The sequence below is a fragment of the Candoia aspera genome, chromosome 3 (assembly GCF_035149785.1).
Source record: "Candoia aspera isolate rCanAsp1 chromosome 3, rCanAsp1.hap2, whole genome shotgun sequence".
In the NCBI taxonomy this organism is placed as follows: Eukaryota; Metazoa; Chordata; class Lepidosauria; order Squamata; family Boidae; genus Candoia; species Candoia aspera.
In genome coordinates, this window is record NC_086155.1 from 84229725 (window position 1) to 84254025 (window position 24301).

The 24301-nt window shown below is 37.5% G+C and overlaps 1 protein-coding gene across 1 annotated transcript in view; it reads right to left on the minus strand.

Moving 5' to 3' along the window:
• Positions 1 to 24301, minus strand: part of AGL (amylo-alpha-1, 6-glucosidase, 4-alpha-glucanotransferase) — a 53850-nt gene that overhangs the window by 11727 nt on the left and 17822 nt on the right. Inside the window, exons 12-29 of the mRNA XM_063298266.1 lie at positions 23298 to 23485; positions 20440 to 20563; positions 18820 to 18983; positions 16744 to 16845; positions 16297 to 16452; positions 15427 to 15577; positions 14440 to 14564; positions 14248 to 14360; positions 14006 to 14140; positions 12952 to 13082; positions 11595 to 11731; positions 11248 to 11381; positions 9305 to 9480; positions 7660 to 7762; positions 5972 to 6197; positions 4960 to 5071; positions 4566 to 4701; positions 1152 to 1264 (exon numbers count right to left, since the gene is read on the minus strand). Of these exons, the coding sequence (XP_063154336.1) occupies positions 1152 to 1264; positions 4566 to 4701; positions 4960 to 5071; positions 5972 to 6197; positions 7660 to 7762; positions 9305 to 9480; positions 11248 to 11381; positions 11595 to 11731; positions 12952 to 13082; positions 14006 to 14140; positions 14248 to 14360; positions 14440 to 14564; positions 15427 to 15577; positions 16297 to 16452; positions 16744 to 16845; positions 18820 to 18983; positions 20440 to 20563; positions 23298 to 23485 (2526 nt within the window). The remainder of the gene's footprint in view (positions 1 to 1151; positions 1265 to 4565; positions 4702 to 4959; positions 5072 to 5971; positions 6198 to 7659; positions 7763 to 9304; positions 9481 to 11247; positions 11382 to 11594; positions 11732 to 12951; positions 13083 to 14005; positions 14141 to 14247; positions 14361 to 14439; positions 14565 to 15426; positions 15578 to 16296; positions 16453 to 16743; positions 16846 to 18819; positions 18984 to 20439; positions 20564 to 23297; positions 23486 to 24301) is intronic.

Consider the following 24301-nt stretch of genomic DNA (forward strand, 5'->3'; position numbering starts at 1 on the left):
ACAGTTCTTCAGCCATGATGCTTCTGCTGAATTCTTCGCCTTCCTTCCCATGGAGGCAGCAGCTCTTCAACCAGCCTGTCCACCATGGTTAAGCATGGCCCTCCCACTCCACCCCCATGGATTAGGTGCTGTCTTGCCTTCTTTATTTGGAGGGTGCTTTTCACAGAAGTCTAGTGGTCTTACAGAAGACCACCGGATACACATCAATCCTGCTCCCTCAAATGGAGGGGTTGCACCTAATTCATATGGCGGGGGGAGGTAGGGTTGCTTAACTGTAGGAGATGCCAGGTGAATAGTCACTTTTCCCTGCTTCCCTTCCCTAAATCAGAATTTCATTATTGCTTATCTGGATGTATCTTCTTTTTTTGCTTTTTGATTAGCTATGATTGCTGCACTTAGGTCAGCATTCTGTTCTGACTCTATCAATAGAGGTCGGCTAATAATCTATGTCTGTTCTTGTGTTCTTTACCTAATTTTTCTTCCTCAGGAATTAACAGGCTATTTGGGGATGAGGGAAAGAGCATTTCTCCATTGTGTATGGAGGCAGTAAGAAATAGCTGTGTGAATCAGACTATTCCTTATCTTCTCCATAAATCAGCACAAATGAAAGCTTAGGGAAGCGGGAAGGGGGAGAAATCTTATGCCTTGCTTAACTTGATTCCACCACCCCCAAATGTATTGGGACTATAACTCCCTCCATTGTGCTGTAATCCTAGCACAAATGGTGGGTACCAGAATGGGAAAAAAAAAAAACAATTCTGCGACCATGGACAAAAGTGAACTCTGCAAGCAACATTTTTTTAAAAAATCCAAACCCAAGTGGGCTTACTTAATTACACCGTATTTTTCCTTTGTTCTACAATAAAACCAGCTAGCCAATTATATAGGTTCCTTTCATTTAATCTTCAAAACAATCCCACCAACATTATTTGAGACATTCATTGCTCTTCCATCCTAAGTCAGCCAATGAATTTCTTGATTTAGGGGGAACTGAAATTCAGCTCTCTTCTGTTGGAAGTCCTGTCCTCTCTGTTGCCTTTTGGGTATGTTCCTCAAAAATATCTAGTGCGATACATTTTGGGCACTTTATTACTATTATCAGTACTGTGGTTTTTCTACTTCCATTATAAGCTGGAGATGTATTTGCTTACCATGTCTTTTCACAGTAACTCCAGGATATGGAAATATCTTCTTCTGGGACAATTCCAGTAACCAGCGAACTGTTGACTTGCACAGACCAACCATTTCCACAGCAGAACCATCTCTAAAAGGGACAGTCACAGCAGAAAAGTAAGTGGCACGTACACTACCAAATAAAGCTTTGGTTACTATATTTAGTGGCCATGCCAGGAGCATACAACCACAATTGATTACAGCAGTAACTACTTCGTATATTTTTGAAGAGGACAGCATTGGTGTACTAAGATAAGGATTTCTGATACTATTTTAACTTGGTGATATTGATGAAAAATATATTCCTGACAAATCCAGAGATGTAATGTCAGTCAAAACAGGCAGTAATTGGCTAGTGGCACCAAGAGTTAGACTTGGTCTCAGAATTTTCAAAGACTCCTTAGGACGTACATGATCAATTTAAAGTTGTGGATTCATGTAAATTTGAAGTCACAAGCATTGCTTCTGATAGAAGTTTTTCAGATGTGTAACAGCTTGTCCATATTAGGTTGAACCAAGAGTGTATAACTTTTGTGAGCTCAAGGGCTTCAAGTTCTGTTGCACAACATGTTGAGAACTGCACTCCACCATTGGGCAGGGACAGAACTCAAGTTGGCAGGATCATTTATTTACATATATACATGTACACACACACAACATTTATTTTTATTTTCACACACCCATATGATAGTTTGTTTCTCTCATTATATAAACACAGGCTTTGATATATCTCTGTAGCAAAACAAAGTAGCTGCTGTCTATTTGTTCACAAGTAAACAGTGCTATGCAGTCTCTGGATTGTCTGTGGTGATCTTATTTTAGTCTCTGATTGCAAGAAGAGGAAGTGAGCTTGCACTCTGATATTGTGGTTTTCTCTTTGAACAACTAGGAGGAAGTTTTCTTCCTGTTCCAGAAAAAGAGAGGAAATAAAAGTACAGCTCTGTTCATTAGCAGAAGGAGCTATGTATGCCACAGCTATCTCTACTAATGGAAAAAAAAATCAGGGATTTTTTCCCCCTGCTTGGAATGGAGAAGGAGATGGGGAAAATGCAGAAAGATTGAAGGAGAACAGCCAGACTAGGACACTAGAGAGAGCAGACATGCTGGGAAGGGTCAGGCAGAGGTGGGGAAGGAACTGAAAAAAGCAAGAGAGAGGAACAGAAAAAAGCAGGGTCAGAAAGGCAGGAACTGAAGAAGTAGAAATAGGCTGCACCTAATCCCATGGTTTACCATCATGTGGAAACCAGGCCTTACAAGTCTAATAATTTTTCATTTGAATCAGATCTGGGATTGCATATTGAATTCAAGTGTAAAGCTAGTGTTTCTAAGTCAAAATCCCCAAATGGGTAAGTCATAGATGCCCATTTCATATGAGGCCAATCTTGCCATTTAGTTTAGCAAAGCACAGATAAAGTTTAAAGATGCTGCTGCTGCTGCTAGATGTTTAATGAAAAAAGCATGTTTTAAAGTAATTTTTCATATAATACTTCTATTTGGAATCCAGAGGATTTCAAGTAGAATTCCTGCCTAGAAATCACTGCATGTTTATAAGCCTTTGCATATATTTTACATACACATCTATCTAAACTGAACATTAATATGCCTGAGGGAAAACAGGCAATGTACAGGGTTTTCATGTATTTCATTTAGCCAGTTTGTTTTTCCACTGAATGAGCATTTTGAACATAGTTGTTTTTTTAAAAATTAAAAAACTAATTTACAGCAATTGGACTTAATTAATTGGACTTAAATGAGCTCTGAATGCTCTGGCCAATTACTGCTCTGAGGAAGCATTTGAAATCAACTATAGTAAAACTAAGATCCTGATCTTTGCAAAGAGACCTAAACTGCACGCCTGGAGGATAAATGGCCAGAGTAATGAACAAATGAAATCTTTTAAATATTTGGGCATGGTTTTCCATAGCTCCACCAAATGCAGTGCACACCAAAATTATGTCATACAAAATGCTCAAAAAACAGTGGCCACAATTCAATCTTTTCACTTCACCAGAGAAGCACAGCATATCCCAACAGTGCTGACACTATATTCAGCTAAGACTCACGCACAACTATTTTTTGGTGCCCAATTAGGACCTTACAGTTCCTTTACTCCTCTTGAAAGGGGCCAATCTAAATTCCTAAGGGCCATATTCCAGGTAGCCCCTTGTGTTCCAAATATAGTATTAAAGAGGGAGGCAGGGCTATCTAAACAGGTGCATTGACCTGTGTCATAGCACACTGGTTGAAGTTACTGTTCTTTCCCACAGGTTTGAGTTCTTTCCTTACTGAGGACAATTACAAATCAGTATGGTTCAGGATAATTTCACAAAAACTTCAACTTCTTGGCTTTGCCAGGGAGGCGTTCCTAATGATGGGTTATGAGTGTGCACTCAGTACATTTAAAAAACGTCTCCAAGACCTACTGTGGAAGCCCAACAGGACCAGTCTGCTCTACCTAAGAATGCTTTTCTCAGCAGTCAAGCCCCTTTTACAAACCAGTGAGATATTTACACCACATAACTATTTCCAAATTCCGAAGCGCACTAATTTTAGCACGCTTCAACACTTTCCCCACAGCAGTTTTGGAGGGGTGATACAAAAGAGTTCCCTATGAGCTGAGTCTGTGCCCAAGAGGGTGTTGAAACTACAGATCATGTCCTGTTATACTGTACTCTGTATAATGACTCAAGGACCCACCTTATAACTCTGAATTTCAGTTCCCCCTAAATCAAGAAATTCATTGGCTGACTTAGGATGGAAGAGCAATGAATGTCTCAAATAATGTTGGTGGGATTGTTTTGAAGATTAAATGAAAGGAACCTATACAATTGGCTAGCTGGTTTTATTGTAGAACAAAGGAAAAATACGGTGTAATTAAGTAAGCTCACTTGGGTTTGGATTTTTAAAAAAAATGTTGCTTGCAGAGTTCACTTTTGTCCATGGTTGCAGAATTGTTTTTTTTTTCCCCATTCTGGTACCCACCATTTGTGCTAGGATTACAGCACAATGGAGGGAGTTATAGTCCCAATACATTTGGGGGGGGGGGGGTGGAATCAAGTTAAGCAAGGCATAAGATTACCTGGTGAAACACCTGGGAAATACTGATCCTTTTTTATGTATAGTTGTTGTTATCAGATCAGTATGATTCAGTCTCCTTGAACGTAGCTAAATTCTGTTACACTGCCTATAAAATTAAGCAGACTTTTTTGTTTTGTTTTTACTTTATTTTTATTTTTAATGTGTTTTTGTTTGCAATTCTGGTCAGTGACCATAATAAAAAATATTCATTCATTCATTCTTCACAGCAATATTTTTCCACTGATTTCTAATCAAACAATAGATACATTCAGGCCTTTAATATGCTAAGGAAGCTATAAGCATTTATGCAGTACCGTGGAGTTGCAGGAATTCCTTTGTTGCGAGCTCTCTCACTCTCTCCCATCTTATCCATCCAGGTACCACAGTTAAAACGGTTCCCTCCAAAGACAAAGCCCGTTTCCATGTCCACTCCTGCAGTCAAGTGAAAGCCTACCAAGCACAAATGTCAGCTTGTTTTCCCAAAAAGCCACATGAAAAAGATGGTGCCCAATATGCATCATCTTGGTTTTTACGTCAACCCAATTTACACTGACTGACAGCACAGCCATATGGATGCTATATTTTAAGTCATGGAAAAGTATATCTTTAAGGGGATTTAAAGAAAGTCTCATTTTATTTCAAGATCTTTTAGGATGTCAGTAAATAAACATAAACCTCCATTAAAAAAATAGTCAGAGAACCATATACCTTCCTCTCTCATATTTCTATCTATTTGTGGGCCAGCATTCCTCTCCTGGAACTGTATGCCTTGTGCGTGCTTTTGCATTGCTTCCTGTATCACTTCATACAATGGCTGATCCTGGATTTTGGTAGTTTAAACACAGGGGAGGAAAGAAAGGAAAACACCTCAATTAAAAAACACACATAACAAGAAACACAAAGCTTGCAATGGAATCCTTTATATATACCTATTCAGAAACTAGTCCAGTGGAATTTACTCTCAGGAGAGTGTGTGTTAGACTTATGTCCTATATTTCCTCTAGAAATTCAAGAAGATTACATGAAATTCATATTATCCCTGGAAAACTGTTTTATGAGGTAGGGTGGGCTAATAAAGAATGACAGGCCCAAAGACTCGTAAATGAGTGGATTTGCCGGAAAATGGACTTGAATCTGAACAGCCTCATCCTAACCTTAACGTCTGCACTATGAGATACCAAATGTCATCTTAAAGTGCCGAAGGGAGTTCTATTCCGCATTCCTCCTTCTGAAGCAGGTCAAAAATAACTAAACACTATAGTACAATAATAAATACGTTTTTTTTTAATTACACCTCCTTTTAACATTTGTCCTTTAACAAGTATGATTACAACAATAAGACTACTAGAGAATGAAAGTAATACTGCAATATTGGGGTTCTTTGGGCAAGTGTTTACATTTTACTTAAAATGCAGAACAAGAGTTTCGTGGAGAATTTCCCTTCCAACCACTGCTCAGGGCAAGATCTTTTTAGCTTATCAGAGGCCACCAAATTAAATAACCCAAGGCTGTTCTTTGTATTCATAATGGCATCAGGCAGTATTGGGCGTCACATAAAGCCACAGAGGAGAGACATCAACAGATCGATCTACTGTACCTCAACAATAATCTGCCATGAGCTAAAGTCAGTTACCAAACTGAAAGTTTCCTCTCCCAAACTAACACATCTATGAGACAGGCAAGCAACTGAGCTGAGCTAAAAGAGAGAAGTTATAATTACCGTTTTGCCTGCTGGCTGAGGTAGAGAATCATCAGTAGGATACATTCTAGATACCGGACAGTTGAGAAGGTCTGTGCCATTTGGAACGATTTTACAATAATCTTGTATACACTGAAGCCACCACCACACAGCATCACGACAATTGAACCTGGCATGAGTACCTTGGCCAAGCAAGTTGGGAATTAGACCATGCCTTAGGGTGCCAGCAAATGCTAATATTATGTTCCTGAAATCAGAGAGATGGGGAAGGGAGTAAATATAAAATGGCATGCTTTCAAGTTCTGTATTATATTTAACGAAAAATATGTGAACAGCGATTGGTGTATGTAAGATTCTGTCCCGGGATGTAAAGGACAGAAAATAATTCTCTTGTACTGATTAACACTCAGTTCAGTAATTCTGAGACTTTATTGCTCTTAGTGCAAGGGTTCTGTTAACCTGAACTTCTATTCTGACATAATGTATTACAAAATAGACAAAGACCAGCTATTAAAGGTTTATATCTAGGGGTGGACAGCATATGAGCTGCATGGTACTCGTGGCCACCCGAGCAATTTAAAAAAAAAGGACGGCAAGCCTTGCAGAAGTAGTAAAGCACCCCTAACACCCCTTAAAGTCACCAAAACCTTTCAAAATAGGTCTATTTTCTCCATTTTGTGGGAGCTTCGAGGAGCAAAAGAGGGGCGAAAGCCTCGGCAAGGCCTAAATCATCCCTTAATCTCCCCCGGCTGAAACAGTGGGTCTGACATTTTTCATTATTGTCCACTCCAGTTATATTAGAATAACACCAGCCATTCTTCCTGTGGCTCCCACAAAGGATACAATGAGGGAGTGTGGCACCTAGGTCAAAAAAAGGTGCCCACCCCAACTTATATAGACTAATATTCAGCCCTGCATGGATCCTGTTTGGTAAGAGCTTTGAAGAGGATTTGCTGAAAGGCACTCTGCCCAGGATTAGGGTTACAAAAGCCTCAAACAAACAAACAATTCCATTCTCTCTATTTGGAAAATATTAACAAAAATGTAAGCACATAAGCATTGCTTTAAGTAACTAGACCAGCCTTTCTCAACCTTTTGACCCCAGAGGAACCTTTGAAATATTTTTCAGGCTTCAGGAACCCTTGCACATTCAGGCTCAAATACAGGCCAGAAGTTACAAAATTATTCTATTTGTTTCACATGTAGGCCTGTATATATGCATTAACAGTGTTCTTAAACTGAAAATAAAGAATGAAACTTACCTCTTTAATGTGAGGTTGCCCAAATTTGAAATAATTTTTTAAATAAATCATGATCTCCCAGGGAACCCCTAGTGACCTCTCGTGGAACCCTGGTTGAGAAACTCTGAACTGGAACCATTTATTTCTTTAATTTTTATCCCGCCTTTATTATTTTTATAAACAACTCAAGGTTGTTTATACCTAACACTCTCCTCTTCCTGTTTTCCCCACAACAACAATCCTGTGAGGTGGGTTGGGCTGAGAGGGAGTGACTGGCCCAAGGTCACCCAGCCAGCTTTCATGCCTCAGGCTCCTGGTTTCCAGCCCGTTGCCTTAACCAGTAGACCAAACTGGCTCTCTCAATTATCCCAACACAATATAAAATGTCTACTCTTATTTCTTGTTGGTATAAATATATACTCCTTAGTTATGTCAGCCAGGTACTATTGACATCTGTAATGATTTTACCTTGCTTCCAAGTAGCGTCCAGTAACTAACATCAGTCCTCTCAGTGCAATAAAGGTGTCTCTTCCCCAGCAGCGGAAAATGCCAGATGAGAAATGAGGTAAACCTGAAGAGTGAGAGATAAAGCAGATGTAAAGCTTTAGAACTTAATAGCTCTTTACCTTTCAAAAAGAGCTCACTTTATATTTATGGTTGAGCCATACTCTGCTCCATTACACCCGAGTAATTCAATTTGAATGACGTCAGTCTGCACAAAGTCATCCTAATTTATCAACAAAATGAGCCCTTCCCTGCTCTCATTAGTGAGCAAGACTTAACTAAGGGATAAGATAAACCCATTGTTTCTCTGCTTGATAACACTCACTCGGAACCAACATGAGTTCAAAAAGGATATGAACTTTTGGGGGAAAAGTCCTATCACACACACAGCAAACACTGGGGTCTTTATATATTAATATATGAGCACAACATTAATAAGAAAATATGAACTTTTTTTTTACATTTTTTTGTACTTGTATCTGACTGCAACATTGAAATCAGCTCTGTAACGCTATTCTGTCATGCTCTATCTGAATAGCAATTTCTTGTGGTTCTTGTTTGCCGCTAGAGCACTAAATTTGACATGGGATCACTGATTCCAGTACCTACAAATTTACTTATATTCTCTCTTAGCATAGCTCATATGTACTGTAACTCTCTGTATTTGTAGACTTGTCCAACCCAATGAAGAATGCAGAATATATAATTACTAGAAGTTGTCTAATAACACATGAGTACATAACTACTTCACTCAACTGCCACTTATAAACTATATACTTTTGGGTGCCCCAGAGAAATTATTGGAATTTTAATATTATATATAATTATATGGTGAAGCATTGAAAGTTACGTGTATGTTTGATCTTCTGCAAAAATTAGAAAACATTGTTTTTTTAGAATACCTTGAAGAAATCAAGGCACTGATTACCAGAACACTTACCTCTAACTCTTATTGTTTATATTTTTGGGAGGGGTATCTTTCAGCTTCGTAACATTTTAGCATCAATATAAATTTAACTACCAAGTACAAAGGCAAAGAATGTCAGTAGGCACTGATTTACATAAACTAATTTATCCAATCTTGTGGTCATGAAAGATGTGCAAAGGGACAAAATGTTATGAGATTGACGAGGAACATTAGGACATGGAATTCCAGAAAACAGGAGTTGTTCCGAGGAACAGCTAATAGAAGAAGGCTCTGAACCAACAAAGTGAGACTGTGGAATCAGTTTTTGTCAACAGAAGCTGTCCCACCATAATTAATTCTATAATTACTGATGGTGATGATGATGGTGGCCTGGAAACATCACAATACCTATTTTAGAATACCTTCTGAGATCTAAGACCCCCCAATGTTATCCCTTAACTCTGAATAGGAGACAGAAAAATATTGAACATAGTTTCAGGAATTAAGGGATATGATTGTTACTACCCACTCAGGTTTAACTAGATTTGTACTACTCTGATCCTTCTGCCTTCCCAACCCCAAATTTCCAAGGTTCATGAGTCCTTTTACAACATAAATTGCTTCACTTCTGCTTAGCAGAGATTCAAAATATGTACAATATTTTAAAGGTAGTCTCTTTCATAGACCAGAGACCATACTTACCAGCTGCTAAAGAAACACAGCACTGTTCTTTTTCTCCTGTAATTTCATTCAGCCTATAAGGGACATCCTTTAAAGTAGGGGACAGAAGTGGCAAAGATGGATATTTTCCTATTCCACACATCTGGACTGAGCCCAAGGAAAGATGTTTAACAAACGTTGATCCATTCTGAACAAAGCTGTAATTAAAATGACACTATTTCAAGTCCATAAATTTTCAAATGTCAAGGTAGCACAAAAGCACTCAAAATACAACAATAAAACAAAGTACAAATGATAAAATATAACAGAAAAATCAGTATAATTAAAAAAAAATCAGTATCACTACAATTACACTGAAACATCAATGCAATGGACCATATTTCCACTGTGATTTACACTGCTTGTGTAATCATGTCAAATTATATCATTTGTATTTATATCATTTGCATAATGTTGTAATCATATGCATGACTGCATGATGATGTTATCACAAAAATGACACAAATATACATGATGACCTCTTCTATGTCATGGAAATTTATAAAGATATTTCCAATTAGTGCATTAAAACAACTTTGCACTGTAATTAACAATTAGAACCTTGGCAAAAACAATACATTTTTGCCAATTTCCTACATGCCAGAAGAGTGGGACCAAACACACTTCCTTGGAGAGAGCATCCCATAACCAAACTCCTGTGTACAAGATAGCTAAACCTCTGGCAATGGGTGGGGGAATCTTTAAAAGATTCTCTCCTTTCATTTAAGTAACTGGGCAGATTCATACTGGGTGAGACAGTACAGCTCAGGATCACAGGTGATGTACTAACTGTAGTTGTGCAAACATGCCCTTCCCACAGCCATTAACTGCTAGTGACAGCTGAAGATGGGGAGGCCTGAACCAGGAGTTCCCAGTCTTGAGAGAACTAATATGTAAAAATATCTCAGCCTCCTAAGGCCATCAAGAGACTTACCAGGTATCCGTTAATTTGGAAGAGCAGAGGAAAAAGCTTAGAATATAAACCCTAAGAAACTATAGTGGGCAATCATAATTTATGTATGTGGCTTTATTCTTATCTACAGTGCAGCCTTTAATTTATCCAACTCACATCTGGGAGTCTTCTGCCAAGTCTAGCTAAGAATTAAGAATTAAGTGCCTGGATATCTAATTGACTGCTGAGCCCAGGTGAAGCCTGACAGCTAGGGGTCAAGAAACAATCCCAAATTGTGAACCAGCTCTTTCTAGAACTCAATTTCATCCAAAACAGTCACTGATTCTAACAGTAATCCAGGGTTGTCTGGATTTAATTTCAGTTTGTTCCCCCTCATCCAACCCATTATCAAGATTCAGGGTGCTGATTGCTTTCATCTACTGTAGATGTTGAACAGCAGTGGTGACAAGATAAACTTTGAGGGGAACCACAAGTCAACGAACAGTAGTCCTCAAGAAGCACCTTCATCAGATGTTCCAACAGGAAGGAAAGGAATCACCGCAAATAGTGTCCCATAGATCCAACCCTTCCAGACAGCCCAGAAGGATAACAAGGTCATTGGTATCATGAACATCATATGGTCTTGAAAAAGACTCATTATTTATGAACAGTATAAAGACGTGTGAATGAGCTATCACTTATTAGATACCACATATAAAACTGACATTTATGTGTGGTCTCAAACACATTATTTTTCAGGGAGGATACTTTGCATACACATTTGGCTAAGTGTTACCAGGCAGAAATTAAGAGATGTCTTGTTATGAACAGACATATGTGAATTTGTTCTACTATTTTACTTTAATTAATATAGAAGCTACAGGAAATAATTTTTGAATGCAGTCAAGATTGCCCCAGTGGGCCATAGTGAGTCATCCTGTGCTTTTTAAGAAAATCAGATCAAACTTTCAAAAGTATATACTCAACAAAACCCAGCAATATCATGTTCCAGGTTTCTATAGTAAAAACATACCTGGACATCTGTTTCCAAACCAAGTCAAGAAGTGTAGTATATGCACCCACTAATATGGCATCAAAATAACATGGAATGAGATAACGAGGGACCCGCTTCAAGTAGACAAACATTGCTTTCAGCCACTTTCCAACCTAATATTTGAAGGAAACAATCTGTAGTACTACATTTAAAGTTGTAATTAACACTTGTTGAAAGTTAATTTAATCCAAATTAAATCATTATGTAAAGTTTCCCAAATAATTTGTAAGTTTTCAGGTTTACAAGAAGAGTTCATCAGATAAGTTAACATATAACAAATGAATATCTACATACAAAGAGAATTATCTTTATGAAGTTTAACTTACATCAGAGCAAACTCCAGCACGGGAAATTAAGCGACTGCTCACATAGTCAATCATCCAATCTCCGGCTCTCAAATTACCGCAGAAAGGATGGCCCAAATCATTATTTGGTCGTATTTCTGCCATCACTGACATTATTCCTAAGGATCCACAGAAACATGGTTTTATATTACAGGTCATGAAACTATGACAAGCATCATTTTATCTATCTATCTATCTATCTATCTATCTATCTATCTATCTATCTATCTATCTATCTATCTATCTATCATATTTATATGCCTAAAATCATAGATTTCAAGAATAAAAACAAAAGAGTGTTGGAATTTGTATGTTTCTGAAAACAGTCAAGATCTAAATTTAATTCAGAGAAAAGTAAATTAGGAAGTTTATATAGATTCTTAAAGAAACACCCCTCTTTATTTTTAGCACACACTTCAACTGCATAGTAAAAGTGTAGTATGCTGCCTATTACCCACTTCAGCCAGTCTACAGACCCATATAAAAATCTGAACTCCTTCTAAGGCTCAGGTTTGAAAATATTCTGCAAAATTAGCCTATATTCAAACATGACTATGAAAAAGGCCATGGTTTTTAGACTTATGTCTGAATCTTACCAGCTTATAATTGTGATTTATGAGACTCTGTCAAACAAGGATATCAAATCACAGTTTGAAGTTATTTAAACTTTAATTTAATTAAAAGTTAATTTAATTTAAAGTTAGTCTGAAAAATTTAAATAATAATATATCATTCTCAGTGGAACTAGGTTTGTGTGTGTGTACTAGACGGTAGCCGACTAGGTTTGATTAACGTCCTAGTGTTTTTCTGTTTTACTAACTTCTACAGATCCTAGAAACAGAAAACTAAAACAGGATGGAAGTATTATCAAGTACTGATCAAACTAGATTGCATGGAAATTAAGTTCTATTTTATTTACAGCAGAGGTATGTGACATGAGGTCCCCCAAGTCACTTTTTTTAGCCCCTGATTCTCTGACCCAGAGTTTTGAAAGTTTCTGCTATTTTGAGATGGAAATACTCAAGAAGCATTGCACAGGCTTTAAAGTAGGCTTAATGCAGTTTAAAAACAATGGAAAACCCTGAAACTCCTTCCCAGTGGGAAAAGATGGGCAATGGCAAATTTGATAAATTAAATAAATAAATAACCCCCTCCCCCTGATACACACACACACAAAAAAGGGGGAAAAATCAACAAGTTCCTGGCCCTGCTCATCCAAAAAAAGTGTCAAGTGTGGACCTTGGGTAAGAATAAAAGCATAAAGAAAATTAAATTTTGAAATGGAATAACGATATATTAATTATCAATTAGTTTGAGACAAAAATGCATAGATTTTTACCTTGAAGGCCTGCATATTTAAGAGGTGTCCAGTTTGGTATGTCATAACATCCTCCACCATCTTCTTGTTCTTCTGCATCACAACGATATAATACTTGATTTAGGTCTGCCAGTGTTAATTTTGATGCAATACTGAGAAAGAGACAGAAATCAGCTATGTTACAAGCATAGAAAGATGATGTGTTTAATGTAAGATCTATGTTGCTATGTTCACAGTAAGTACCAGGATGTGGTGACAGGACACATTCAAGATGTAGGCATACTGATGAGTTCTTCAAGACTTCTACCACTGAGCTTTATTCAGCTCTTATCAAGGGATGATTACAGCTTGTCATTTTGAGATGCATGAAAGTGAAACTTATATTTGTCATTCCAAAATACACATTTTGATCTCCCTATCCAGCTAAAACACAGATACATATTACAATTCAATCAATCAACAAGGGAGAAAATAATGTGGTAATCTTGTGGTTATTTTAAAAATATTGCTTCAAAAATATAATCTCTAGTTGTTATTTGCTCAGGAAGAAAATGCATAAAGCAGTTTTCCTCTTGGATTGAACAGGGATGGATGGGTTTCATTAGGACTGCACTGGAGAGGGGGAAAGATTCAGTTTTCCCCTCCAGCCCTGTTGTGATCCTACGCTCGATGAATAAATGCCAGTGACATTTAAAGAAAAATATCCACATCACTTATGCACAGTTGTGATGACATATGCACCATACAATGTAGTTCAGTCTTAGAGACAACAACCACTCTTTGAACATGATCAGCAAGAGGTTATTGCTAGGTACACTGATGCCAAAGTCTGAAAAATCTGAGTGAGACTTCCTATCAGGAAAGTGTGTATGACACTGAATGTCTCAGTAACCTTTACCTGTCTCTCTAAGGTCTAAAGTATTAATGGCCAAAACTGCCCACGTATCTACAACATGTTACTAATTCTTCATGACCGTTTTGAATGCAGGACATGTCTACAGAGCAAGCAAAGAATACATGTGTATAACTTTACCTCTTCTTGCTTTCTTAAGTTTCAATGTAGAGATACACTTACACTGAAAAGGGGGTTTTCAGTATAGCTTCTGAACCATCATCAGGCAGACTTCCAGATTTAAAGTGAGGACTGAACTGGATTAGATGATTACGAAGTACTCCTACAGCATCTTGGGCCTTTGGATCAAGGCTAACTCTACAAATATTAGCACCAAACAAGAGGTGTTAGTCTTTGGATTCCGATAAACTCCATATAAATCCATCAAATATTTTGTACAATTGGTAGAAACAATTGCTTTTTACCTAAATATGATCATGCTCCCTGGTGTAAGCTTTTCAAATTCTATCTCCTGAACAAATTCATTAGGACCTTTTGTGGCAATTGAAGCTTGCTTTATTATTTTACTTTCCTTGAGCTACCAAGAGAAGAAAAACAGCTGAATGCAGCCCACTCTTTTAAGGTAACTGTTAGAATTTCAGAGAGAGAGAACTAACCTGAATGTGTTCCCGGAGTTCAACTGTATAGTCAGGCAATCCATTGATTGTGTGTTCATCCTTTTTATAAGGACCCGCATTTCTCTCAACAGTCCTAGCTTCAAGAACCACTTCTTCAATTTTTCCTACGGAAGGAGTAAGAAGAAAGCAACTCTCATGCCACAGTAAACAAAAATGTCATAATTACAATTAGTAGAGGGCAGTAAGTATTAGGTGGCCATACAATATATGAGCTCCTTGTATTCATTAGCCAGAATGCAAGATTGCCTGATTTTAGTTTTAAGAAGTTACTTTGTACCAATGATTGGTACTATTTTTTATCCTCCGTTACATTCATTCTACGTTCAACTCTGTATTTCAAAATATGGTGAAGCCTTTCTTCTATGCTGGAATAGTATGAACTAGCATTAACAAACAGCAGTAGAAGTATTTTAATATCCTTACCATTTTCCATACATGTGGAGTATAAACAAGGAACGATTTTGGTTTAAGCTATCCAAATGGTCCACCTTCCCTTAAACTCTCAGAGCAGAGGTATTCATATGTTACATTATGTCATGCTCCAATGTACAGGGTTTTACATTACTTCTGTATCAACTGGTTACATGATGCAATATACTTGCTTAATACTGTTAAAATTTTAAACTTTTGCTATTGAAATATTTTTCCAAAGGATGTTCATCTTGATTCATGAGAAATCCAAAAGTCAAAACAGATATTAGATCTCAATAAGTTGCCTCAATATACTAAAATATCTCTACTAAGAACTGAATAGTATAATAGCACATGAGTCTGAGTACATGTTCTTGAGAGTTGGCTCATTTATTCCAAGAACTCAAGAAAGAAGGATTATACCGCATAATATGGCCAACCATTAATGCTGCCTGGCAGTATTGTGCCAGCTGATACCTTTTAAGCTCGCTGGAAAGACAGAATAGGGATAGAAACACCTAACTTATACATCCTGCCTGGGATTGATAAGGTTACCTGGAATGCACATCTGGGGAACTTCTTGACTATAGGAGGAAGTCTTAGGATTTCTGAAAGCTGTTCGAGAAACAGCCACAACAGACTGGTGTGTATTAGGGCAATGTCTGGTCACAGCCACAATATCTTCATCAACTTGGTCTACAAACACCTAAATATGCATTTTGAGAAAAAAAAATAAGATGAGTATATTTTAAATGAATACTACCCATCTTGCACTTCTCGGTTAGGCCATCTTAACGCAGGTGTCACAATTTTCAGAATCCATGAACAAGAGGACACTTGTGAATGTTTTTAATGTGCAAGGGATAAAGGTAGTGAGATGCAGAATCAGAAGAAATATTCATACAGTTAGGTAATCAGTAACATCATATTGGATTTTAGCTTTAAATGCACATTTAGCATTTAATTCCTTTAACCAAGACCCCCCAAGAATTCACTTTTGTTTAACTTGTTCCTAGCCAAGAAAAAGCCAATTTCCGGCTTTCAAATGAATAAAATAATCATGATTTGTTCAAGATTAATAATCTGTTTCTTGGTTTTCTTTGCTAGTTGCTGGAAAAAAATTGGCAAAAGAAAAACCCAAATCAGGAATAAATCAGGATTCTGGCTTCAAACCTGATAATAAGCCATGATTATAACAAGCCAGCACTCACAGACAAGTAATTGTAGGTTTAAATTGTTTTGCTGCAGATAATTAACTATGGCATATGTCTTAAGATAGATTTGCACATTTCGCTAAGCCAAACAACAACTATTTTATGATTTAGTCCACTATATGCAAACAAGGCATCAAGCCATGGTGCCTGGCTCAATTGTTTCTGATCTCCCATCTCTTCTAACCACAACACAGGCTGACCCAGTTCTTGCCTGATTAAAACCTTTAGCTCCCAGCTCTTGGTGTAATCTGTTGATAGCCAGCCTTCCTGCTATAATTCCAGTCTTGAAATTAACTTCACCAGGTTTTAAGTGTGTTGCTGCTGGATTCCACTTTGCATAAAATCTTTCTTCAGAGACCACAGATATCTGCCAATAAATGGAAAAGAAGCAATTCATCATTTTTCTACGCTAAAAGAAATTCTACAAATCATATTGTAGATCAGTACTTAAAACTTTTCTTTACTGCCTCTTATTATTTAAAAGGCGATTACACAAATGTTGATCCCTACCTGCTGCACTAAAACTTGAGAACTGTTGTCCAGAAGTAATTCTATGCATAATGCACTACAGTAATCTAAACAGGATATTATTGGAACCTGCATAAACACAGCTTGATCATCCTGACATGTACGAGGAGTACACTGTTTAAATGCATACCTGATGTGGCACTAGTTCATCGTACCCTCTAGTGCTTCCTGTAGCACAGCAGGCCATGGAAACGATGGTTGAGCTGGGAAGGGCATCATAAGCAGATCGATGCTAGCAAAAAGAAAGAGAGATAAAATGGTCAAATCCAGTGGTCAAATAGCTCTTCTGAATTCCAGCAAGTCGCTCCTCCTGCTCTAGACCCTATGCTCCATCCCAGGGCATTTCCTTAAGATCTTCATGATTTGTGGGAGTAGGAGGAATCCCCTAACATTGGAGTCAACCCATGCTGGCCAAGAATTATAGGATTTGGTCCAATGCAGCTAAGAACAATGGGTTGAGAAAGGCTTCCATGTGCCACATAAAGAAAAAAAATGAATACTGGAAAAGAAGTGGAGTATTTTATGTTTTTGACTGCATGCCATCCAGCACAGCGTGGAAAAGAAGCCAACCCGATGTCCTAAAGTTCTCTCAATCTTTTGCCTTTGGTATGTTTGCTAGGTGCTGGGAGCTGATGTCCAGGTTATTTACCTTCGGCATGTAATTTTACTAATGCTGATTTACAGTGAAATTTGGCACACAGGAAAGGTACCCAGTGGAATTCAGGAGTAAGGTAACAGTCTTTGGCTTTCATATGTCTCATTCACATGAGCCTTAGACACACTATTTGCTGCTTCAGCTCACATGATATATCCTATTTATATGCAAAGTAGGAGAGCATGAGAAGATAAACTCTTAAGCCCTGGTTCACATAAAATTGTGTACATTGCAAAAATAGAATCAACAAGGCAATCTATTCCAGACTCCAGATCAATATAAGAAATACAGAGCTAGACCATTTTCACAGAGGGCTGCCCAGCCACTGCTTGAAAAAAATTCTGCAAAGCAGCTGAATGCATTGTCTATCTGCTATAAATAGGAACTTCTGTGATCTGGCTGTCCTCCAGACAGAAAAAGCTCCCAGGATATAAAAAACTAGCAAATCAGAGAGAAGGCTAAGGTAAAACTTCTTACCCTGACTAGCTAGATTTCTATGTAAAAACTATCATTTGTTGCTCTTATAAAATGGTGAACCATTTGGACATGAGGTAACCCCAGCACCACACGGGTTGTTAAGCAGGAATAGGAAGGAGCCCCAGGAGAGGAACTCAGAGGGGGGATGCATGGGTGCCACGGGTGGGCACTAGGGAGCGCAGGTGGGCAGGCAACGGCCACAGGCAGATGCTAGGGAGTGCAGGTGAGCTGCAAGTGCTGTGGGATGACGCACACTACAAAGCGTGGGTGGGAGAGTGGTGCTGTGGGTGCGCGGGTGCTACAGACACAAGATTCCTGGGATCTTGTACTCTGTAGTGGGGATCCTCAAGAGAAAAAGTGGTGCATTGATTTTGCTTGTGGGAAGCCGGCAGGGAAGGTTGCAAATGGCGATCATGTGACTGTTGGACACTGCAACTCTCTTAAGTGCAAGCCGGTTTCCAAGTACCCAAACTGCAGTCACACTCGTTTAGTGCCGTCGTAACTTTGAATGGTTGCTGAACGAGTGGCCATAACTTGAGGACTACCTGTATTTGTGTCAGCACTCTCAGATAAGTCAGACAGGAAACATGACCAGATGAACTACCTTTACTTTATTGTTAGGCTACAGTAACAGAGCCTTGCAAATCTGAAAGTACAAGTCTCCAGCTGTTCCTATTTACCGCCTACCCAGTTAGGGTGGGTCCTTTCTAAATTTCTTTCTCTGCCTGTTATTTAGTTGTGGTCTCCCCCCTCTTTTTTGGTCTCCTCCCTCTTTTTTGTGGTCTCCTCCCTCTTTTATCAAATCATTCTCTAGGCAGCATCTCCTCCCCATATCTTCCAATGTCATTCTCACATTCCATTACAATTTGTGTGTTTCAAGTTTAATTTGCATTCAACATTCATATTATCACTGCTAGTATGCAATTAAAAGTCCATACATATTAAAATAGGATTAAGTATTTATTATGAAAGAGTCAAAACATGGATTAAACTCCTCACTCAATGCATAATATTTATAAGATTTTTAAAGTTATGCCTTGAACAATGGTACAGCTTTACAGTGCCAGTACTTACCTGAATTGGACATTCATTATCGTGTGTAATGTCCATGAAGAGCGCATGTGCAATGGCAGGCGTTAAAGGCCTCAAACGTGGCTGAACAAAAGATCCAACTGGTTCTCCACCAAAGCGGTAGACTAACCTGCCTTCCTCATGGCTATTGTAGGCACTCATTGCTTCTGCAGAGTAACAAATCCAAGCCCTTTAAATGAGCATTGATTTCTAGATTCATTTATCAGAGCATGAAGTTTGCAGAACTCATAAAGTCATGTTAATAGTCACTCCAGCCATAAAATCTGACTTGTAATCACAGCCAACAGAAACCGATATCCCAACACAGGTCATACAAAAGCTCTGCTTTTCTTGAGTCCCAAGACATGCACAATTCAACATCCATTCAAGCCAGTGAATACTGCATTTATGTTTTACCTGACTAAAGGATTCAAAGGACAAAATGAGTTGGAAGAACAACAAAATATCTTGCCTAACTTTTGGGTGGAACTTCTACTTTGGGCATAACTGCTAGCAAAAGAAACAAAAAAGAAGGGAACACACTTAACCTGAAAAAAGCAAGGTAGCAACAAGGTCAAGTAACAATGTAATGGGCTACAAATTATTCTATACCATATTGTTTACTAGTGTTGGATGTGGAATTATAAAAACATACATAAAGTACAATAGTAACAATAAAAAACAATGAAAAATGCCCCAAACTGCATGCATGCATGCGTATATATATATAATATTTATTATTATTTTTATTGTAAACCACCCAGAGTTCCCTGTTGGGGGAGATGGGCGGTGATACAAATTTAAATGAATAAATGAATAAATATTAATAAATACAAAGACAGGGATAATCAAGCTACCCTACTACCTAACATCCAAAAACCTGACTATCTTCGAGCACTAAATCCTGGAAAGCCAGGATTCTTGGGTTATGTGTACTAGGATTGAAGGTGGATTTGGGTCTGAAAGGGAGTTCCTGTATAAAATGTGCTTTATTTTAAAAAAACTCTGACAATCTACTCTTCCAAAATAAATGTTGAATTTCTACCATAATTTTAAAAGAATCATGTCTGGGTGTAGGTATAAAATGGAACCGTTTTCTAAGTAAGGATGGTTCTGTCTCTGAAAATGTATATTTGGACAAATTAACTACCTGTTGGTTTTTAGAATTTTCTTCTTGTGTTGCCTTCATTAACAGGGAATGTGTCACAGTTCCAGTGTCTCCTAACCACTATGACCATGTTAAAGTAATGCCTTATAAACTGTGAATACAGGCAAATATCTAGCCTGACAGCTTATCCTTTATCTTTCAGCCATGATTAGGGGGATAAAGCAAGCATATCACATCTATACCAAAAAAGATGTATGTGCTGTTCATATGGGTTGTAATACAACATTTATACAAAGATACATCCCTATTCCTAGTGAGAGCTATGAGAAAGTGGTCATCACTACTTCCACCTTCTTCTAATTTTCCTCTACAATTATGATGAAACAATGTTGGCTGCTCTGTCACACATTTATAAAAAAGGAATGCAACCAACGTTTTGCAGATTCATGTCCTTCACACAGCAAATCATGCATAGTAACAAGACTAAATTGAAGAGCAATTAAAAGCAAGCCTACCTCTTATTAAAGAACTAATGCCCAGTTTATTCACAAAGATATTGTCCAGCTCCTCACTTCCAGTGAACAGTTCAGCCACTACATATAAGCTGGGCCGTAATTTTCTAGCTGTGTCCATCATGTACTGCAAGAAGCACAGCCAAGGAAGCCACAGACAGGAAAAGGCAGAACAGAAGAAAAGAGAGGATGCAAAGCTAGGCATGGATTTGGAGATCAGGGAAAAATGTCACGCAGCAAAATCAAATTAGGAAGCCGAAGGTTTAAGAACCAAAATGGTTCCATTATGAAGGTTCAAGAAAGTTAGGCCAAGAGAAGGAATGAAGAATGAGATGGGAGAGAAAATCAGAAGGGCAGAGGGAAAAGTGTTTGAGTTGGCCAAGGATACAAGAATAAATACAAATAAAAACACAAAATTAGTTCCACGTAGAGACTTTGACTTTATATAAACACAGCAATCCTGCAACAAACCTTCCAAGCATTTTTTAATGGTACCTCTAATCAGACTGGTAATTCCAAGACGGTTGACAAAGACATTGTCAATGACCTCACTGCCCGTGAAGAGTTCAGCTATCACATAAAGATTAGGTCTGACTGACCTGGCTGCTGCCAGCATCTCCTACAGATCGTAACACATTTGTTTTTAAAAAAGTGCTTTCTTACAGCACATACTTTTCTGACAAATATAGGACATCCATTCTATTATTCCTTAATTACTATGGTTCCCACAATAATAATATATAAACATCATAAGAAATGTTAATTAAAATGGAAAGAGTAACACAGAGATGCCACTTCATTCTGGTATCATTCTATGCATATTTTTTTGATATGCTTAAGGAATAATTCATTTACCATTCCTGCAGTATTCAAACAGTGCCGTACAGGTGGTCCTCATTTAACGACCACTCATTCAGCAACTGTTTGAACTTGTGATGGTGCTGAACAAGTGGTACTTATGACTGGTCTTCGAAGTTCCAAACATCGCAGCATCCCACAGTCATGCGATTGTGATTTGCAACTTTCCCTGCCAACTTCCCACAAGCAAAGTCAATGGGGAAGCCGGTAGAAATCAGAAGTCACAATCACCTGAGGTCCCCACTTAATGACCTGCGGTGATTTGCTTATCGACGGTAACCGGGGACTGCCAGAACTGCCATCGCTAAGCAGAGCAGTCATGCATTTATGACCAGTTGCGCCTTATGACCAGATCGCTTAGTGACAGAAATTCTGGTCCCAATTACCATCATTATGTGTGGACTATCTGTATAGTAAAATATAGGATTCTAGCAATATTTAAAGTTAACCAGGCCTTTTAGAATCAAAATTTGCATGTCAAGGTCAAAGCATAATTCTGCCTAACATTAATCCTAGTTAGGACTGAAATGAACATTTTCATTAAATAAATTGCATTTGCATCCTACATTTTCATCAAAAAATGAAATGCTCAGCAGCAGCATACCTATTTATTCTGACAACAAGCCAATAAACTGGTTAGATTGAGAGTGATAACCCAACATCACCCATTGAGCTTCATGGCTATGTGAGAAGAAACCTGGGTCTCCCTAGTCTAGTACCCAAAGCAGAGGCAGGCGGTGTTCATCAGATGTTTTGGATTTCAAGCTACTGCTATAGATCATGCTGCCTGGGGCTGATGGGAAATGAAAACATCTTGAGGACATTAGGCTATCTTCCCCTGTTCTAACTTTGCTTCACAGAAAAAAGAACATTAAATCATGGTTAAAAGCAAATCATGTGAAGAAAACTGGGTGAAAGAGAAGCAGTTCTGTCTATGGCAGAGTTTGCACATTAGAAATCAAATCTGCTGCAGTCAGATTAGTTGTACTTACCTTAAATTTCACTGCTTTTGATAGCATTTGATCAGGGTTAACTTTTACAGCTAAGCTTAAGTCCAACATTTCAGGATATATCCAAACAGGGTATTTTCTCCTGGTCTAATATTACACTGGTTTCAGATTCTTTTACACAAAAATGTGAGCATATTTAGAATGATACCAACATAACTGAAGTGGCATTTTATTATTGCAGGATCGCTATTCAGATTTAACCATTATCTGCAGTACAGGTTTAATAACCATAGCTTACCTTACATGGTTACTGTAAAAATGACTAAGACTTATGTAAAGCATTTTCAAACCTTTGGAAATTGTAAATAAATTCTAAGTATTATTTCTGACTCACCCTACATACAGTTATTAGGGTCAGGATTGTTACAAATTCCAAAGAATTCCTAACTTAAGCATGCCTATTTATTTCCCTTGTACATACCCCACCTTACCTAATAGACCTCCAAAATATATGGGTCTTATCAAAGTGTTTCTCTCTTCACAACAGTGCACTAAGGTTAAGACAAAAGTAACTCATTGAAAGTACATCAAAGGATTTGAATTTGAATTCAGATTGTTCTTGCTCACATTCAATTGTATTAATACAAACATTGTGACTCAAGTAGCAATTTTATACAATTATGTGAGAGCAAGCTCCATTGAACTCAGTGGGATACTTCTGAGTACATTTCCCTGGAACTGTGCTAATATTTTATATCATTTGTAGTTAAGTCTCCACTAAACATAGTAAGAGTCTAAGTCTGGAGTCTTGTGTCCTGACACAGAGGTGAGAAGTTTTTCCTACTATAACTAAAAGTATCTAACCTCCAGGAAGTTAATCAAAGAGTTCTAGCCATGCAGCAAAAAAGAAAGAAGTGTAAAACAAAATATATGATGCATATCTGCAGTGTAAATATGGATTTGAAAAGTGGTACCAAAGCTACCATCTCCATCCAGTATGGATACATTTTTCTAATATAATAAATAACTATGTATAAATGCGTTTTTGTATACCTCAGCCACATGAAGAGGAGTAGAGTGGCAGTTGTCAAGACGTACTCCATGGAAATATTTGGCAGTAATTTCAGTATATTTTTTCATGTGAGCCCAAAGATATGGGCAGTCTTCTGGTTTATTCCCATAACGCAGCTTGACACTATCACCCCAGCAAATAAGTTCTCTTCTCAGGTAGACGTTTGAGCCTATATAAATTTAGGTACAATACAGTAGTTGTGGTTTCAATATCCTTACTCATGTTAAAGGTATTAATAATTTAAATTTATTTTATGTAGTTAATTTTATTAAAAATTACAATTGTAACAATAAAAACTAATACAACTAAAAATTTGGAAGAATAAAAAGAAATAGAAGGTGCAGAAAAGAGAAGAATAGAAAAGAAAGAATAAGAAAAGTAAAAAAGAAAAATATATAAAGAAATGACTTCTCCTTTCATCACAAGTATAAACAATTTTAGTAACTTATCACCTCTTAAAATACAACAAACGATTTCTTTTTCCCGTATCTCATCTCTTATCTAGAAACAAATCCTTAAAGCCTCGTCATTTCAGCCCTGATGTCAGCAAAAGTCCATTAAAGGTTACCAGAGATAACAAAGTATCTATTTTAACCTTGATCAAATAAACCAACTATATAACCGTGATCAAATAAACCAACTATATTATTTTTACCTCTATTTATATTATTTATTACTGTATTTTACTCTCTGTATTTATGGTTATTGTTTTAATCGATTGTTGTAAACGGCCCAGAGTCCCCCGATGGGAGGAGATGGGCAGGGATAAATTAGATAGATAGATAGATAAATAAATATTCCTTCCTTTTACTTCAAACAATCTTGATATTTAGTCCCTTCAAATAATGTCCTAGAACTTGATTTGTTTTCATTTTTTCTTTGTCCCTTCTCATAAAATTCTTCAAAGCTTTGACAAGCTTCATTTGTAAATCCAATATAAGAAAATTATCCAGGTCACTCTCTTGATTTGTTATTTATATATCCC